The 20895-nt window shown below is 41.2% G+C and overlaps 1 protein-coding gene across 1 annotated transcript in view; it reads right to left on the minus strand.

The window, feature by feature from the left end:
- Positions 1–1183: 1183 nt before the first annotated feature.
- cep63 (centrosomal protein 63) overlaps positions 1184–20895 on the minus strand; it is a 36906-nt gene continuing 17194 nt past the window's right edge. The window contains exons 4-14 of the mRNA XM_034180684.1: positions 20470–20592; positions 20240–20353; positions 19951–20112; positions 19552–19697; positions 19299–19442; positions 18964–19066; positions 18681–18878; positions 9988–10074; positions 9638–9837; positions 4147–4483; positions 1184–1740 (exon numbers count right to left, since the gene is read on the minus strand). Of these exons, the coding sequence (XP_034036575.1) occupies positions 1540–1740; positions 4147–4483; positions 9638–9837; positions 9988–10074; positions 18681–18878; positions 18964–19066; positions 19299–19442; positions 19552–19697; positions 19951–20112; positions 20240–20353; positions 20470–20592 (1815 nt within the window). The 3' untranslated portion in view covers positions 1184–1539. The remainder of the gene's footprint in view (positions 1741–4146; positions 4484–9637; positions 9838–9987; positions 10075–18680; positions 18879–18963; positions 19067–19298; positions 19443–19551; positions 19698–19950; positions 20113–20239; positions 20354–20469; positions 20593–20895) is intronic.

Below are 20895 nucleotides of genomic sequence, written 5' to 3' on the forward strand. Positions count from 1 at the left end.
CAGGTCGAGACCTCAATGAGGACAATGAGCATACAGATGAGCTTAACTGAGATGGTTTCTGACAGTTTGTGCAGAAATTCTTTGGTTCTGCAAAGTGATTGTTTCAGCAGCTGTCTGGGTGGCTGGTCACATCTTGAAGGTGAACATGCTGGATGTGGAGGTCCTGAGCTGGTGTGGTTACATGTGGTCTGTGGTTGCAAGGCAGGTTGGATGTACTGCCAAATTCTCTGAAACAACTTTGGAGACGGCTTATGGTAAAGAAATCAACATTCATCTGACAGGCAACAGCTCTGGTGGACATTCCTGCAGTCAGCACACCAATTGCACGCTCCTTCAAAACTTGTGACATCTGTGGCATTGTGCTGTGTGATTAAACTGAACATTTTAGAGTGGCCTTTTATTGTGACCAGCCTAAGGCACACCTGTGCAATAATCATGCCGTCTAATCAGAATCTTGATTTCCACACCTGTGAGGTGGGATGGATTATAAGTGCTCACTAACACAGATTTAGACAGGTTTCTTGAGAGAAATAGGTCTTTTGTGTATATAGAAAATGTTTTAGATCTTTGAGTTCAGCTCATGAAAAAAAGTGCATTTATATTTGTGTTCAGTGTAGATTCAGAGGTAGGAAACTACAGCAAGCCATCTTAACAGTTTGTATTATATTAAAACAATAACAACTTCACCTTCATCTCCCACAGGCTCAGAATGTAAACAGCTATTGTACATGTGACATACAATCAAGTCCATATGCAGTTGGACAGTGACACCATTTTTCTAATTTTGCTTCTATATAGCTGTACCTCTAGTACAGACTTTTTACCTTTAACTCAAGGTGTTTAACAAAGATGTTGCATGGATCATTTAGGAATTACAAACATTACCATACTGTAATATACATATGTTGATTTAACACAAATTTTTACAGTGGATGCCCTTCTTGATGCAAATCCACATTACATGGAGAGAGGGCAGGGGTGGCCTTGAACTGGGCACCTTCTGCTCTGGAAACAAGCATACTAATGGGTTTACCACCACTCTGCCCGTTTGTATTTCTTAATGATTTATGCACAGTCCAGGACATATTCAGACTTAGAGAAGCTCATGCATTCCATCCACCCTGACTGAAGAAAATGGGCTGTAAAAGTAATAATTTATACAAACAACAACCCTGGTATTTTGTCCAGTTAATAATGTCCCCTGAAAATGAGAGGACTATGTATAAAAGTGGTTAAGGCATATATTTTTATTAAACCCTTTGAATTAATGGGAACAGTCTAAACTACTCAGAAAAAAAGTCTTGTTTCATTTATACTCCATTGTGGTGGAGTCCAGAGACAAAAATCATGTCCTTGTCCAAATACTTACAGATATGTCTGTATAACATACCTGAGGACAGATGAACAAGCTTTAGGCTTAAAAACTGGTGTCGTACATACCATCTTATGTCAGTCACCACCACATACAAGCTTGTACAAAAACAATCTGCTGCAGTGTTCATGGCACTTTTTCCCTCATATTAATTCCATCTCAGTCAATCACTGACCGTCCTGCACAGAAGTCTGTCTAGATTCAGGTCTGGAGCCACTAGGGAGGTATTTTGCAACAGTCTTGCTGTTTTCCTCTCTCATGCCCTGGATGTGGATGTCCAGTCTGTGGAGCAGCTCCTTTGAGCGCAAGCTTTCTTGCTCCAAAAAACGAGAGACTGTTGTATCTGCAGACAACACTGACAAAGGCTCCTGAAGAGGGAAGACAAATGCAGCTTTACTAAAAATGTCCCACTACGATTTAGAAACTCATCTGTGTTTGTCTGACAAGATTATTAATTAACTCAAAGTAAAAGCACCTTTACACTTGCACGATTTTGATCCACGCAGTGCTGCGCAATTTGTTGTGCCAATGCCACGCTATATATCGGAGCTGATGACACATTTGCTCCATTCTCTCATCCTGCCCAGAATCACAGACAAATATATATATATATATATATATACACACACACACACACACACACAACCCCTGGCCTGCCTGCTGACTGTTACAACCCCTGGCAAAAATTATGGAATCACCGGCCTCGGAGGATGTTCATTCAGTTGTTTAATTTTGTAGAAAAAAAGCAGATCACAGACATGACACAAAACTAAAGTCATTTCAAATGGCAACTTTCTGGCTTTAAGAAACACTATAAGAAATCAAGAAAAAAAGATTGTGGCAGTCAGTAACGGTTACTTTTTTAGACCAAGCAGAGGAAATAAATATGGAATCACTCATTTCTGAGGAAAAAATTATGGAATCACCCTGTAAATTTTCATCCCCAAAACTAACACCTGCATCATATCAGATCTGCTCGTTAGTCTGCATCTAAAAAGGAGTGAACACACCTTGGGGAGCTGTTGCACCAAGTGGACTAACATGAATCATGGCTCCAACACGAGAGATGTCAATTGAAACAAAGGAGAGGATTATCAAACTCTTAAAAGAGAGTAAATCATCACGCAATGTTGCAAAAGATGTTGGTTGTTCACAGTCAGCTGTGTCTAAACTCTGAATACAAACAACATGGGAAGGTTGTTAAAGGCAAACATACTGGTAGACCAAGGAAGACATCAAAGCGTCAAGACAGAAAACTTAAAGCAATATGTCTCAAAAATCGAAAAATGTACAACAAAACAAATGAGGAACGAATGGGAGGAAACTGGAGTCAACGTCTGTGACCGAACTGCAAGAAACCGCCTAAAGGAAATGGGATTTACATACAGAAAAGCTAAACGAAAGGCATCATTAACACCTAAACAGAAAAAAACAAGGTTACAATGGGCTAAGGAAAAGCAATTGTGGACTGTGGATGACTGGATGAAAGTCATATTCAGTGATGAATCTCGAATCTGCATTGGGCAAGGTGATGATGCTGGAACTTTTGTTTGGTGCCTTTCCAATGAGATTTATAAAGATGACTGCCTGAAGAGAACATGTAAATTTCCACAGTCATTGATAATATGGGGCTGCATGTCAGGTAAAGGCACTGGGGAGATGGCTGTCATTACATCATCAATAAATGCACAAGTTTATGTTGATATTTTGGACAATTGAAAGGATGTTTGGGGATGATGAAATCATTTTTCAAGATGATAATGCATCTTGCCATAGAGCAAAAACTGCAAAAACATTCCTTGCAAAAAGACACATAGGGTCAATGTCATGGCATAGGGTCAATGTCAATGAGCAGATCTGATTTGATGCAGGTGTTAATTTGGGGGATGAAAATTTACAGGGTAATTCCATAATTTTTTCCTCAGAATTGAGTGATTCCATATTTTTTTCCTCTGCTTGGTCTAAAAAAGTAACCGTTACTGACTGCCACAATCTTTTTTTCTTGATTTCGTATACTGTTTCTTAAAGCCAGAAAGTTGCCATTTGAAATGACATTAGTTTGTGTCATGTCTGTGATCTGCTTTTTTTCTACAAAATTAAACAACTGAATGAACATCCTCTGAGGCCGGTGATTCCATAATTTTTGCCAGGGGTTGTATATATATATCCCCTAATGGATTGGTAAAACAGTTGCATTTTCATTCCTTCTTATAAGTTAGATAATGTATGTGTTAAATTATGTTTGTTATCGATGTAACATCTCCTCATAATCGTTCAGATGCCCTGCGCACAATGACACACGTTGACACGCAGTGTTTTCAAATAGGTTGTGCAATGTTCACGACTAGTTCACAAAATTAACACGTGCCAGAAGTTTTGAACATTTCAAAATTTTCTTTGCGCACTGGCACGCACCTGTGCACAGTTCACAACAGTTTACGGCGCGTTAACTTACTGGCACGCAATTTTGCGTGGCAGTGCAGAGATCAAATTCATACAAGTGTCAAGGTGCCTTAAGTGTCATTCATTGTATAACACTGTGTTATGATGTTTTTCATTTTACTGTACTTTGACTTTACTGTTTTGTATGGTATATTATACATCTGTCTGTCTGTAACTAATTGTTGTTTGTTATATTGGATGTCTAACTGAAACCAGTCTCTCTTTTGAGAATGAGACACTGACTCAATCAAACTACCTGTATAAATAATGTTGAAATAAAAAAAACAATGCACTACGTTACACTACAAGCTGATGCTTGTGACAAGCCTCACCATCTGTGGGACTTTTTCTGTGGTCATCAAGGCGAGAGAATGTTCAGATCTTGGGTTCTTGTCTTCAGCAGTAGACTCAGTGTGGGAAATGGCAGGTACTAAATTTGTCTGGGTCTGCCTCGCATTGCCCGATGAGCAGGAGGAGGACGAAGAGGCTTGGATCTGAGTTCCATCTTTAACCTGAGAACTAAGCTGCTCTCTGGATGAATGAGACAAGTTCTGCAGCTGCTTGAAGAGTCTCTGGATCTCCTCTTCATAGCGAGTGGTGTTCTCCTGCATTCTAGCTTTCATGGCCTCCATCTCCTCCACATGTTGCTGATGTCTGGCATCATCAGGACTAGACAAATAAACATGAAGATACATCAGGCTTCAGGCTCTTCAGCTTTTGTTCATGCACAGTGCTGTCAAAAGTGAATATGAATATTTATGAATATCACATCGTTTACCATAAAGAGTACAAAGTATGAAAATCAAATCAAATAATTAAATGTCATTTGAGTACATTTATCTCCAAGTGAAAATTTAGTCCCAGGTAGCTCCCACTAATAAAAGTCTGTGCTGCCCCTCGGTCTCTCAGGGCACATGATGCCTGGAATGTGCACTGATCTCCCTATATATCGGCCTTTCCTGATTCCGATGTAAACAACGTGTGCACGACCTCCTGACCCCAGGTAGGGTTTCAATCACGGTTTAAGGTAAAAGCAAGTAAAAACTGGGATAAACAGAGCCAAGCTAACCATGCTAATACTAACTGGTTAGCAAGAGGTTACATTCCATCAGGAAAGACACAGTGACTGCAAGTAACGATGACTTTGGAGGGAAATGATTAACTTTCAAACAGAATTCTTTTACATGAACTCCCCCCATTGTTTTCCAACAACATCAAGTTGCTCATATTTGTAGCCAATTTATTGTCTCTGCAGATTAATGCTTTGGGCTTTAATTCTAAAAAACTTTCCATTAATCTGTAAAGATCTGTTACACTTATTAATACACAGCAGGTTATAGCCCTTACGCAGCAACTTGACTGTAAACTCCTTCCAGATGACCCCTATGGCCTCCTCACCGTGTGCTTTCCAGCCCCTTCTACAGCACTTGCAATGGTGCCTTAATGCATGAGCTAACCTGTGCCTCCATCATGATTTGGAGGGGGCTGTTAAAAATCATAATAATCAATAACGGAGCAACACATCCTGCATTGAACACATCACACTACCCTATAGTGACATCTGGTGGTGGTATTGATGGGGATGGTGTGAGACTGTGAGGCACCCCATCGTCCACATGGAAACGGGTTGAGGCGTATCCACATAAGTTTTGTATCACATTTCCGTTTCATCCACATGGAAATGCCGTTTTGGTGGCTCAAAAGATACTTTTTAAAGATGGGTCCCAGAGTGGATAAATCTTAAAACACCACCCCCTGCGTGGTGGACAAGCAATACGTAGCTTTTCTGAAATGATGTCATAGCTGTTCACAAGGCCTGTTGCTGTTGTTAACAGTGTTTTAACATACTTTATTTTTATTTATTTATTTTTGTCTCAGTGGATCATTAATGGGGTGGCACAGTGACTTAGTGGTTAACACTTATGTCTCACAGCAAGAAGGTCGTGGGATCGCTTCCCACCCTTTCTGTGTGGAGTTTGCATGTCTGTTTGTGTGGGTTTCCCCCCACATCAAAAGACATGCAGGTTAGGTGAATTGGAGACTTTAAATTGACCATAAGAATGTGTGCGAGTGAATGTTTGTCTATATGTGGCCCTGCAACAGACTGGCATCCTGTCCGGGGTCCGACCTGCCTCATGCCCGAAGACTGCTGGGATAAGCTCCAGCCCCCCGTGACCTTTAGTTGGAGGAAGTGGGTAATGAAAATGGATGAATCATTAATGGGATTTATTTTCGGCGCAAGCAGAGTGCTGAAGAGACGACGGATGGCTGTGGTGAACGCTGGCTGGTGTGAATATATGGACCATTGTGACATGAATAAAATAACTGAAGAAAAGACTTTCATCTTTTAAAATAAGTGATAGTTTCTTCTTGTTGGTGGTGGGACAAGGCAGTGGCATCCTCCGGCTCGGGCTGAAAAGCACCCAGTACAGACAAATACAGAGGGACATCTTTAAAAACCTGCATTTATTCACAAGTAATGTCCATGACAAGGAATTAAAGTATTTACAGACTTAAGCCCATTCCACACCGGGGGTGCTCCCGGTTGCTCCCAGTTGCGCTGTGCGTCATTATGACGACACTGCGTGGAAGCAACTCAGTGCCGAGACAATGCAGCTCGGCGCCACAACAGCGCGAGGGGCGCAAAGGAGGAAGCAAGTCAGGCGCCGAAAAATTAAACCTGTTTAATTTTGTTGGCGTCCTGTGCTGGACGCAGAATGGAAGTGGTTCCAGCGCAAGTCGGGGCAAAGAGGCGTAACTCGGGACAAAGAGGCGTTACCCGGCATGACTGCTGTGTTCCACTGTTCCCGCAGTATAAATCACGCAGGATTGTTTTTATACCATGTACTTAATGCAGTAAAAACTACATGCTGAAGAAAAAAAATGGAGAATGATTGCCAGAAATATCCAGTAAAAAGTCCGGACATCTCTAATCCACTCATGGACGTTCGTTCGCGCACGCATCTCGTGGTCAAAGGAGGAAAGAAAAGAAAAAAATTGTCTGCAGGCAGTTAGTTCCTTTCTCTCCTCAGACTCTCTTATCACAGTTAAAGGACATAAGTCCAGGACATGTCAACATCAAGTAGAACTCCAGACATCTCCACATTTGCTTAGGACGGTTCATGCGCGCGCGTGCATCTTGCGGTCAAGGGAGGAAAGATAAATTATAACAGAACTCAGAGCACAGCCCTGCAGCTCAGCACAACAAGCAGAAGAGAAGTCAGAGTGCACAGTCTGTCTGCAACCAAACTGTGCACTCTGACTTCTCTGTGCAGAGAACCTGCAGGCTGCGTTCTCACCTCCTCTCTGCCCCCTGCTGCGCACATCTGACGCAGAAATTCCTGTGTTGTCATGACGCCACAGGGAGCAACTGGGAGCAGCCCCGGTGTGAAAGGGGCATTAGTCATCCAAAACTAGGGCATCTTATGTGGACAACAGTTTTTGTCAGGCTGTGATGATGAATCCGTGCAACAGGTCAGATTAAAAGACTATAACTACTCTGCACGCCGCATTGTAAAGTTCTAGTTTCCGCTGCTAAATTGATTAGCTCCTTACACCAGTTATGCGCATACTCCACATCATCTTCTCTTTTTTTGTGGATGCATTGCAGTGCCAGATACAGGCCTTGGAGGGTAACTTTTCGATAGTATGTTCAAAATGATTTGAAAACATTGCTGTCGGCAGGGGAACTCAAATTGTTGAGGAGTAAAGGTTTGCATTTTGTTTCCTGGTATTCTGACCTGCAAACTAGGAAGAGCCGGACAATAGCAAAAGGTAGCTTAAGACTTTAGACTTGGTTAGACTCTTTCTCTCCAATTGTTCTGTCTAAGTTATTTTCATTAGTTACTTCCTCCAAACCATCATGTCTATTAGACCCCATTCCTACCAGGCTGCTCAAGGAAGCCCTACCATTAATTAATGCTTCGATCTTAAATATGATCAATCTGTCTTTATTAGTTGGCTATGTACCACAGGCTTTTAAGGTGGCAGTAATTAAACCATTACTTAAAAAGCCATCACTTGACCCAGCTATCTTAGCTAATTATAGGCCAATCTCCAACCTTCCTTTTCTCTCAAAAATTCTTGAAAGGGTAGTTGTAAAACAGCTAACTGATCATCTGCAGAGGAATGGTCTATTTGAAGAGTTTCAGTCAGGTTTCAGAATTCATCATAGTACAGAAACAGCATTAGTGAAGGTTACAAATGATCTTATGGCCTCAGACAGTGGACTCATCTCTGTGCTTGTCCTGTTAGACCTCAGTGCAGCTTTTGATACTGTTGACCATAAAATTTTATTACAGAGATTAGAGCATGCCATAGGTATTAAAGGCACTGCGCTGCAGTGGTTTGAATCATATTTATCTAATAGAGTACAATTTGTTCATGTAAATGGGGAGTCTTCTTCACAGACTAATAATTATGGAGTTCCACAAGGTTCTGTGCTAGGACCGATTTTATTCACTTTACACATGCTTCCCTTAGGCAGTACTATTAGAAAGTATTGCTTAAATTTTCATTGTTACGCAGATGATACCCAGCTTTATCTATCCATGAAGCCAGAGGACACACACCAATTAGTTAAACTGCAGGAATGTCTTTCAGACATAAAGACATGGATGACCTCTAATTTCCTGCTTTTAAACTCAGATAAACTGAAGTTATTGTACTTGGCCCCACAAATCTTAGAAACATGGTGTCTAACCAGATCCTTACTCTGGATGGCATTACCCTGACCTCCAGTAATACTGTGAGAAATCTTGGAGTAATTTTTGATCAGGATATGTCCTTCAATGCGCATATTAAGCAAATATGTAGCACTGCTGTTTTGCATTTGCGCAATATCTCTAAAATTAGAAAGGTCTTGTCTCAGAGTGATGCTGAAAAGCTAATTCATGCATTTATTTCCTCTAGGCTGGACTATTGTAATTGATTATTATCAGGTTGTCATAAAAGTTCCCTGAAAAGCCTTCAGTTAATTCAAAATGCTGCAGCTAGAGTACTGACGGGGACTAGCAGAAGAGAGCATATTTCACCCATATTGGCCTCTCTTCATTGGCTTCCTGTTAATTCTAGAATAGAATTTAAAATTCTTCTTCTTACTTATAAGGTTTTGAATTATCAGGTCCCATCTTATCTTAGGGACCTCATAGTACCATATCACCCCAATAGAGCGCTTCGCTCTCAGACTGCAGGCTTACTTGTAGTTCCTAGGGTTTGTAAGAGTAGAATGGGAGGCAGAGCCTTCAGCTTTCAGGCACCTCTCCTGTGGAACCAGCTCCCAATTCGGATCAGGGAGACAGACACCCTCTCTACTTTTAAGATTAAGCTTAAAACTTTCCTTTTTGAAAAAGCTTATAGTTAGGGCTGGATCAGGTGACCCTGAACCATCCCTTAGTTATGCTGCTATAGACTTAGACTGCTGGGGGGTTCCCATGATGCACCCAGTGTTTCTTTTTATTCACTTCTTTTTGTTCTGTATGCACCACTCTGCTTTTAATCATTGGTAATTGATCTATGTTCTCTTCCACAGCATGTCTTTTTCCTGATTCTCTCCCCTCAGCCCCAGCAGAAGACTGCTCCTCTCTGAGCCTGGTTCTGCTGGAGGTTTCTTCCTGTTAAAAGGGAGTTTTTCCCTTCCCACTGTCGCCAAGTGCTTGCTCATAGGGGGTCGTTTTGACCGTTGGGGTTTTTCTGTAATTATTGTATGGCTTTTGCATTACAATATAAAGCGCCTTGGGGCAACTGTTTGTTGTGATTTGGCGCTATATAAATAAAATTGATTTGATTTTAGCCAATTAGCGTATGAAAGTATGTGATTTGTACCTGTCCTGATTAGTCTGTGACTGCTCAGTTTTGGCACGACTGAGAGCTTGTTCATATTTCTCCTGCCACGTCCGATTGGAGAGCTCAAGTTGGGTTTGTGCCTCAGAAAGTTGCCGCTGTAACTGTAGATTCTGACCTTCCAGACTGCTCAGAGAAGATGCATAACTCTCCTTCAGCGATGCAAGCGAGGAATCGCCCCTCTGTGGAGCAAAGTGATTCAGCAAGTTAAACCAAAGACAAGTGAGTCAGATTTAAACATAAGCACTCAAGCCAAATGAAGAAAAGAATGCTACATGGCGGCGTCTGAGCTGTGTAATGACCATACAGCAATTAGATTAAATCAGACAAACCTTGGGTGTCTGAGTCACGAGTCTCTGCAGGAGATCCTTCAGACTGTGATTCTCTGTTTGAAGAGTCTCCAGCTGTGCCCGAGTCACCTGAGAAATGCAGAGAATGTGAGAAACCAGACTTAGTTACCATTTATAACATTACATCAGCACAGTGCAGGCTCTTTCAACCCATTATTAACAAAAAAACAGAAGAAAAGCAAATATGGATTCATGCTGTGGGTGAGACGTGATGCAAAATAATTCACAAAATCAGACAGTATCCTGAGACGCCAACATTCAATAAAACCTAAAAGTAGAAAGCCCTTCAGAGATACATAGTCAGATCCATAAATATTTGAACAGTGACGGTTCTATATTTTTACCTCTCGAAACCACCAAAAATGAAACAGTTCTGTTCTTGGACACTGTCACCCTTAATTCAAAGGGTTTATTACAAAATTAACCAATTAGGAATGACAGACATTTGCATACTTAGTACGTCCACATTCAGAGCCCATAAGTAATTGGACAAAATAAATGTAAGGATTATTTTTAATACAAATCACCACTTTGACATTCAGCTATTTTATTTTTATTTTTTGACCAGACAAGAGATGGACACATGAAGATTTCCAATTCGCTGAATATGTTTTGAACCTAATTTTTGAGGCCACCAAGAAAGTTCTTAAGAAGTTATAGACTTCTGTGGATAAGATTGAAGAAACTGGGAATGGTGCACAAACATCTGCCTTTTGCATCACTGGTCACAGCGTCGTGACGGAGCAGAGAAGTACTTTAAAACAAGAAAACAGATCACATCTAAGCTAGTTTCTCATGTGCCTTCTGGCAAACTGCAGGTGAAATTTCACATTATCTTTTCAAGAAAATCCTTCTCTGTACCACTCAGCCAAATGGTGCTGCAACAGACAAAAGGTGCACTGTGCAGTTTGTCTAGTCACAGCAACAAGTGCACATAAATCCTTCAGTGCTGTCTTGGTGGCTTCCTTCAAATGTCTCCTTCTTGCAGTTGCCCAGTATTTCAGAACTGCCTACAGTGCATCAAGAAAGTATTCACAGCACTTCACTTTTCATATTTTGCTATGTGCCAGCCTTATTCCAAAATGGAGAAAAATTCATTTTTTTTCTCCCTCATAATTCTACTCACAACACCCCATAATGACAACATGAAAATCATTTTAATTTTTTTTATTTATTAAAAAAAAAAAAAAAAATCATGTGTACATAACTAGTCACACCCTTTGGTCAATACTTTGTTGATGCACCTTTGACAGCAATTACAGCCTCAAGTCTTCTTGAATATGATGCCACAAGCTTGGCGCACCTAACTTTGGGCAGTTTTGTCCATTCCTCTTTGCAGCATCTCTCAAGCTCCATCAGGTTGGATATGTTGGATGGGGAGTGTCAGTGCACAGTCATTTTCAGATCTCAGCAGAGATGTTCAATTGGATTCTGGTCTGGGTTCTGGCTGGACCACTCAAGGACATTCACAGAGTTGTCCTGAAGCCACTCCTTTGATATCTTGGCTGTGTGTTTAGGGTCATTGTCCTGCTGAAAGATGAACCGTCGCCCCAGTCTGAGGTCAGAGCGCTCTGGAGCAGGTTTTAATCCAGGATGTGTCTGTACATTACTGCATTCATCCTTCCCTCCACCTGACTAGGCTCCCACTTCCTGCTACTGAAAAACATTCCCACAGCATGATGCTGCCACCATGATGCCTCACTGTAGGGATGGTGCCTGGTTTCCCCCAAACATGATGCCTGGTATTCACACCAAAGAGTTCAATCTTTGTCTCATAAGATCAGAGAATTTTGTTTCACATGGGCTGAGAGTCCTTCAGGTGCTTTTTGACAAACTCCAGGCAGGCTGCCATGTGCCTTCTACTAAGGAGTGACTTCCGTCTGGCCACTCTACCATACAGGCCTGATTGGTGGACTGCTGCAGAGATGGTTGTCCTTATGGAAGGTTCTCCTCCCTCCACAGAAGAATGCTGGAGCTCTGAGAGAGCAACCATCAAGTTCTTGGTCACCTCCCTGACTAAGGACCTTCTCCCCTGAACACTCAGTTTAGACGGGCAGCGGGAAGAGTCCTGGTGGATCCAAACTTCTTTCATTTATAGACGATAGAGGCCACTGTGCTCATTGGGACATTCAAAGCAGCAGAAATGTTTCTGTACCCTTCCCCAGATTTGTGCTTCAAGACAATCCTGTCTCAGAGGTCTAGAGTCAATTCCTTTGACTTCATGCTTGGTTTGCGCTCTGACATGCACTGTCAACTGTGGGATCTTATATGTAGACAAGTGTGTGCCTTTCCAAATCATGTCCAAGCAACTGAATTTACCCCAGGTGGACTCCAGTTAAGCTGACCAGTGGAAACAGGATGCATCTGAGATCAATTTGGAGCTTCATGGCAAAGGCTGTAAATACTTATGTACATTTCTTAGGTTTTTATTTTTTTATTTTTTTATTTTTTTAATTTCTAATACATTTTCAAAAATCTAAAAAAAAAATTCACTGTCATTATCGGGTATTGTGTGTAGAAATTTGAGGAAAACATGAATTTCATCAATTTTGGAATAAGGCTGTAACATAACAAAATATGGAAAAAAGTGAAGTGCTGTGTACTTTCCAGATGCACTGTACATCAGACAGATTTACATTGTATTTCTTAATGATTGATCTAAATGAAATCCACACCACATTCAGTAACTTGGAAATGTTCATGGCTACAAAACTAATATATTTAATTTTTAAAACAAATTTTTTGTTTTCACAAAATATTATTTCTCTCAACATTTCTAAATGTTTAATACAACACTGTTGTTAAACCCCTTGAATTAAAGCTGAAAGTCTACTCTACAAGCACATCTTGATTCTTTCATTGCAACTCCATTGTGGTCATGTGCACAGGCACAATTACAAAAATAGTGCCCCTGTTTAAATACTTATGGACCTAATTATTTCAAACAAAGTACAAATGGTCAACCTCAGTAAATGACAAAGGAAGTCACTCAAAAATTCTGGAAAAGAATACAAACAGTCATGTCATGAGGCAACGTTTTAAGAGAAGAGATCATATCTGGCTTGCCTCTGCTGGTGGTTGGCTCTCACTGCGGTATTGTATCACTTCCTGTTCCGGAGCACAGCGGTGCTTTGCTGTATCTGTTAGCTGTTTAATCTGCATAGTTAGATTGATCTAGATAATTAGATAATTTATTTCACAGTGTAATCTTCACGTGCCTTAACTCCCTCTGCTGAATCACCTCTAAATTAGCTGTCCCCCAGCAGATCCCAAGCAGCCGAGAAAGCAGGCCGGCTGGGTGACTGTGAGGAGGAAGCGTAGTCCTAAACAGAAGCCCCCTGTACACCACCAACCCGTTCACATCTGTAACCGGTTTTCCCCACTTGACGACACACCCACCGAGGAACAAACTCTGGTTATTGGCGACTCTGTTTTGAGAAATGTGAAGTTAGCGACACCAGCAACCATAGTCAATTGTCTTCCGGGGGCCAGAGCAGGCGACATTGAAGGAAATTTGAAACTGCTGGCTAAGACTAAGCGTAAATTTGGTAAGATTGTAATTCACGTCGGCAGTAATGACACCCGGTTACGCCAATCGGAGGTCACTAAAATTAACATTGAATCGGTGTGTAACTTTGCAAAAACAATGTCGGACTCTGTAGTTTTCTCTGGGCCCCTCCCCAATTGGACCGGGAGTGACATGTTTAGCAGCATGTTCTTCTTGAATTGCTGGCTGTCTGAGTGGTGTCCAAAAAATGAGGTGGGCTTCATAGATAATTGGCAAAGCTTCTGGGGAAAACCTGGTCTTGTTAGGAGAGACGGCATCCATCCCACTTTGGATGGAGCAGCTCTCATTTCTAGAAATCTGGCCAATTTTATTAAACCCTCCAAACTGTGACTGTCCAGGGTTGGGACCAGGAAGCAGAGTTGTAGTCTTACACACCTCTCTGCAGCTTCTCTCCCCTTGCCATCCCCCCAATACCTCATCCCCGTAGAGACGTTGCCTGCTCCCAGACCACCAACAACCAGTAAAAATCTATTTAAGTATAAAAATTCAAAAAGAAAAAATAATATAGCACCTTCAACTGCACCACAGACTAAAACATTTAAATGTGGTTTATTAAACATTATGTCTCTCTCTTCTAAGTCCCTGTTAGTAAATGATATAATAATTGATCAACATATTGATTTATTCTGCCTTACAGAAACCTGGTTACAGCAGGATGAATATGTTAGTTTAAATGAGTCAACACCCACGAGTCACACTAACTGTAAGAATGCTCGTAGCACGGGCCGAGGGGGAGGATTAGCAGAAATCTTCCACTCCAGCTTATTAATTAATCAAAAACCCAGACAGAGCTTTAATTCATTTGAAAGCTTGACTCTTAGTCTTGTCCATCCAATTGGAAGTCCCAAAAACCAGTTTTATTTGTTGTTATCTATCGTCCACCTGGTCGTTACTGTGAGTTTCTCTGTGAATTTTCAGACCTTTTGTCTGACTTAGTGCTTAGCTCAGATAATATTATTATAGTGGGCGATTTTAACATCCACATAGATGCTGAGAATGAGAGCCTCAACACTGCATTTAATCTATTATTAGACTCAATTGGCTTCGCTCAAAATGTAAATGAGTCCACCCACCACTTTAACCATACTTTAGATCTTGTTCTGACTTATGGTATGGAAATTGAAGACTTAACAGTATTCCCTGAAAACCCCCTTCTGTCTGATCATTTCTTAATAACATTTACATTTACTTTAATGGACTACCCAGCAGTGGGGAATAAGTTTCATTACAGCAGAAGTCTTTTGGAAAGCGCTGTAACTAGGTTTAAGGATATGATTCCTTCTTTATGTTCTCCAATGCCATACACCAACACAGTGCAGAGTAGCTACCTAAACTCTGTGAGTGAGATAGATTATCTCATCAATAGTTTTACATCCTCATTGAGCACAACTTTGGAAAAAAGCCCTCCGTAAAGCTAGGACATCTTACTACTCATCACTAATTGAAGAAAATAAGAACAACCCCAGGTTTCTTTTCAGCACTGTAGCCACGCTGACAAAGAGTCAGAGCTCTATTGAGCCAAGTATTCCTTTAACTTTAACTAGTAATGACTTCATGACTTTCTTTGCTAATAAAATTTTAACTATTACAGAAAAAATTACTCATAACCATCCCAAAGACATATCGTTATCTTTGGCTGCTTTCAGTAATGCTGGTATTTGGCTAGACTCTTTCTCTCCGAATGTTCTGTCTGAGTTATTTTCATTAGTTACTTCCTCCAAACCATCAACATGTCTATTAGACCCCATTCCTACCAGGCTGCTCAAGGAAGCCCTACCATTAATTAATGCTTCGATCTTAAATATGATCAATCTATCTTTATTAGTTGGCTATATACCACAGGCTTTTAAGGTGGCAGTAATTAAACCATTACTTAAAAAGCCATCACTTGACCCAGCTATCTTAGCTAATTATAGGCCAATCTCCAACCTTCCTTTTCTCTCAAAAATTCTTGAAAGGGTAGTTGTAAAACAGCTAACTGATCGTCTGCAGAGGAATGGTCTATTTGAAGAGTTTCAGTCAGGTTTCAGAATTCATCATAGTACAGAAACAGCATTAGTGAAGGTTACGAATGATCTTCTTATGGTCTCAGACAGTGGACTCATCTCTGTGCTCGTCCTGTTAGACCTACAATTTGTTCATGTAAATGGGGAGTCTTCTTCATAGACTAAGGTTAATTATGGAGTTCCACAAGGTTCTGTGCTAGGACCGATTTTATTCACTTTACGCATGCTTCCCTTAGGCAGCATTATTAGAAAGCATTGCTTAAATTTTCATTGTTACGCAGATGATACCCAGCTTTATCTATCCATGAAGCCAGAGGACACACACCAATTAGTTAAACTGCAGGAATGTCTTTCAGACATAAAGACATGGATGACCTCTAACTTCCTGCTGTTAAATTCAGATAAAACTGAAGTTATTGTACTTGGCCCCACAAATCTTAGAAACATGGTGTCTAACCAGATCCTTACTCTGGATGGCATTACCCTGACCTCTAGTAATACTGTGAGAAATCTTGGAGTCATTTTTGATCAGGATATGTCCTTCAATGCGCATATTAAGCAAATATGTAGGACTGCTTTTTTTGCATTTGCGCAATATCTCTAAAATTAGAAAAGGTCTTGTCTCAGAATGATGCTGAAAAACTAATTCATGCATTTATTTCCTCTAGGCTGGACTATTGTAATTCATTATTATCAGGTTGTCCTAAAAGTTCCCTGAAAAGCCTTCAGTTAATTCAAAATGCTGCAACTAGAGTACTGATGGGGACTAGGAGAGAGCATATTTCACCCATATTGGCCTGTCTTCATTGGCCTCTCTTCATTGGCTTAGTTCCTAGGGTTTGTAAGAGTAGAATGGGAGGCACAGCCTTCAGCTTTCAGGCTCCTCTCCTGTGGAACCAGCTCCCAATTCGGATTAGGGAGACAGATACCCTCTCTACTTTTAAGATTAGGCTTAAAACGTTCCTTTTTGCTAAAGCTTATAGTTAGGGCTGGATCAGGTGACCCTGAACCATCCCTTAGTTATGCTGCTATAGACTTAGACTGCTGGGGGGTTCCCATGATGCACTGAGGGTTTCTTTCTCTTTTTGCTCTGTATGCACCACTCTGCATTTAATCATTAGTGATTGAGCTCTGCTCCCCTCCACAGCATGTCTTTTTCCTGATTCTCTCCCTTCAGCCCCAATCAGTCCCAGCAGAAGACTGCCCCTCCCTGAGCCTGGTTCTGCTGGAGGTTTCTTCCTGTTAAAAGGGAGTTTTTCCTTCCCACTGTCGCCAAGTGCTTGCTCACAGGGGGTCGTTTTGACCGTTGGGGTTTTTCTGTAATTATTGTATGGCTTTTGCCTTACAATATAAAGCGCCTTGGGGCACTGTTTGTTGTGATTTGGCGCTATATAAATAAAATTGATTTGATCTGAATCAACAGCAGAATTTAAATCAGCTCGCCCCTGACCAGAAGACCATCTCTACACAAATTTGTTGAAGCTTGGTGATTTCTTGCTGTTGGTTGGGGGAGATAATGTTCTGTGAGAAACAGCACTAAATCTGGTTTGACTGCAAGAAGTGACCCTGCAACTGTTGAAAACCATGACATGGTGAACTCATCCACGACAGTAGGCTTTGACTGGAACCAAGCAGGAAGCTTCAATGGCCACAGATGAAAACCCTACCAGAAGAAGTAAAAGTTGCAGTTCCTTGACTGACTGCTTGAGGCTGGCTCCAAAACAGAGCACATTCCCACAGGAGTACATGGATTGATAAAATGTCCAAATTTAGAGCAAAAATAAAAAACAGACATGTTTACAGCCTGGTACAAAAAATGGTTTTGGACTCGACAGATAGTTTCCTCCTCCATGATAATTGTTGTTCTCACTTGTCAGCACAGCCCCTTAGTTTTTGAGAAGCATCTGCTCCACACAGATTTACATACTGTTTGAATTTCTTCATAACTGATGTAAATAAAGTTTAATAATCAGTGTCTTGGAAATGTTCATGCATCCATCCCGTGACTTGTATGAAGAAGACTGGATGTAAAAGTGATGGTTTATATGTGTTATAATCAAGGTTGGGTAGGATTACTTTGAAATGTAAACCCAAAGTAATCAGATTACAAGTAATCCAAATGTATGTACACACATACATGTAATCCACATGTATTCTTTCAGATTAATCCTACTCAACCTTGGTTATTATATAAGGGTGCACTTACTCATTCACACCATCATTTTGGCTTTTAGATTTGTTTTATTATACATCTGTGTAGTTAATTAATAAAATATTCTCTCACGCATGCATGTAAAAAAAAAAAAAAAAAAAGGAAAAAAAAACTCCGCTCCCCGCAGCTGCAAGCAGGGCTGCTGTACGCTCCAAAAACTCTGTCATAATTGTGTTTAGAAACCAGTCACCATTTGTTTTATTATATATCTGTGTAGTTAATTAATAAAATATTCTCCACAGATGATTCGCTCGCGCGCGAACGTAAAAAAAAAAAAAAAGAAAAGAATGAAAGAAACTCCACTGCTCACTGCTCCTCGCTCTTTCCCCAAAAAAACTCTGACATAATTGTGTTTAGAAACCAGTCACCATTTGCTTTATTATACATCTGTGTAGTTAATAAGTAAAACAACCTCCACAGATGAATCGCTTGTGCGCGCACATAAAATAAAAATAAACTTCTCTCCCCCGCTGTGGGGCTGCTGCTCGCTCCAAAAACTCTGTCATGATTGTGAAATAAAGGACAAAAGAGACAAGTCCTGCTCACAGGCTGCTACCAGATACAGGACATCTTCACATCTTCAGTCAAACTCCAGACATCTCCACGTCACTACATATTCAGTCCCTGATTGGTCATCGTGGCGCGAAGAGACGAAAAAGTTCAGATTTTTGAACTTGGGGAGGAGGGCAACGCGACGTGATGCGACGCAATATCGCGCCACAAACACGCAAAACGCTCAAAATCGCTTCACTCGCGTCCATCGCGTTGCGCTGCACGGTTTGGCACCAAAACGCATCCTTACATAGGGATTACATGGCAACCTGTGGCTGCAGTCGCTCGCGTCGCGCCCGGTGTGAACGTGGCATTAGACATGCATGTTTGTACTCACTTTAAGCTCAGTTGCTTTCTGCTCCGCTCGGACCACCTCCTCATGAAGCTGCTGCTTGATGGTGGATGAGGAGCCGCTCATTGTGGCGATGGTCAGGTCTCGCTGGTGCAGCTCATTGGTTAACTTTGCCACCTTTTCCCTCATTCCCTCCACCTCACTGCTGTGAGTCTGCTCGGCTCTTTGAATAGTCTCTTGGAGCTGCCATATGAAATCGGAGAAATGACAACGAAGTCTGTATAACTGTGCAAGACCTCACAGCAAAGTTTATTTTTCAAAATTTAACCTTTATAGTCTTGGCAACAATGGCATCATAATCCTCCTTCATGTTCTTCAGCTCTTGCTCGGTCTTTAAATGGTCTGTTCTCTGTCTGTTGGCCTTTTCTAATCTGAACAAGTGACAAAAACAACAAAAGGGCATGAATGTGGACAGAGCTGAAAACATGCAAAACAACAGACATTCTAATTTTTTTTTTAAAGTATAAATCAGTCCACACATAATGGGCACTGATGTGCTATTTTTTTTAGCTATCGCAGCACATTTTCTTGTGGATTTGGTGCCACTCTAGCCCAATGTCCAAATACAAGTGGCCCTAACTGAATGATCTGATCAACAGTCACCTTTCTTTGAGATGTGCTACTTCAGTCTTGAGATGGAGCTCACGTGCTTGGGCACAGTGAAACTTAGTGGTGGTCTTTTCCAGATCCCGTCTGAGGGCTTCTACTCCAGTACAGCCGGTTGCAGCCAGACAGTCCTCCAGAGAGCTGTATGCAAAGATGATGTTGCCATGAAGACAGTATAGAGTGCCCCCTTGCGTATATTTTGTGTTAGCACATCATACCAGGCTGAATACATAAATGGTCATCTGCTCACCAAATTATTTCCTCCTTCGCTTTCAGTATTTGGATGAGTTTGGCCGCCTCATTCTGAAGCCTTTGGTGCTCACGAACACTGTTTTTCACAAACACGTCCTGAGAGTTCAGCGAGCTGCAGACCTCATCCTTTTCTTCTTCAAGCACCTGTGGGAACAGCAGCAAGTCGTCCAGTGATGGTGCTTAGTTTTCATCCTCCTACATTGCGGCACCATCAGATTTTTCTCATAAACAGGATCAGTGACAGGTTTTGCAGATGACCTCTTTTAATTTCCATGTTTGTTGTTATTTTAACATGCTGATAAAACATAACTTTTCCTTTTACATTACAGCAGTCTGATCAGGCGCTTTGTAGTCATTTGCCCTCTTTACCCACATCAGTTTGTGTAATTATGCTCACCTGCTGTTCCAGGTGCATCTCTAGGGGTCGGAGGCGCTCCAGTTCAAGTTCCTGGGAATGGAGCTGACTCTGAGTCTTTTCCAGCTGAGTGCAAAGCCGCTGCTGTACCTCTAAACTGTTCTGCCTGTGCTCCCTCGCTTTTTGCCAGGAAGCCCACTGTGACTGGGGGCCAGGTGGCAGAAGAAATATGTGAACGGAATTAAAAGAACTGCCGTCTCCACTAGCGCTGAACATTACACATGGTGTGATTTAATACAACAAATGTTTAAACTGTGCTTTAACTCATTACTCTCATGTGTGTGAGTTCATCCCGGAGGTTCTTATTCTGGGCCTCCAGTGCCATCACTTGTTTTTGGTGCTGGATGCACTGCTGTTCCCACTCTGCAGAAAGCTGCTGATACTCCTGCAGAGAAAAAGATGACCATACTCTACATAACCAGCAGATGGGAGCAAACCTTAAGCAACTGAAACAAGTAGGAAAAAATAAATAACAGCAGCCCCTGAACAAATGTACTGTACCTGAATCTTTTCTTTGAGGTGTGCTGTCTGTGCACAGTCCTTCTCCTTCTTGTTTGCTCCCACACTGGTCTCCTTATACTGTTTGCGCTGACGTTTGTGGTAACTCTTCTTTAATTCATCCAACTGTGGGAAAACAATGCCTAATCAGAATGACTCAACAGAAGGCTGTTTTATCCAATAAATGTTAGAAAATTGTGGAAAAAAGGCCGGTATTTCACAAAGCCAAAGTAACATCTTCAAAGGTCTTGTTTTGCCCACAAGATGCAGAAAGTATCGAAACCAGAAAAGTCAAATTTAAGGAGATGAACTCAGAGAAATTGTTTTTTTTTTTTACTATTTAAAAAAAGGGCTAAAAAGATGAACAGATTCTGAAAAGAATTTAGTGAATTAATCACAGCTGATTTATTACAGCTCTACCTATTACAC

This window comes from Thalassophryne amazonica, chromosome 10, assembly GCF_902500255.1.
Source record: "Thalassophryne amazonica chromosome 10, fThaAma1.1, whole genome shotgun sequence".
Classification (NCBI taxonomy): Eukaryota; Metazoa; Chordata; class Actinopteri; order Batrachoidiformes; family Batrachoididae; genus Thalassophryne; species Thalassophryne amazonica.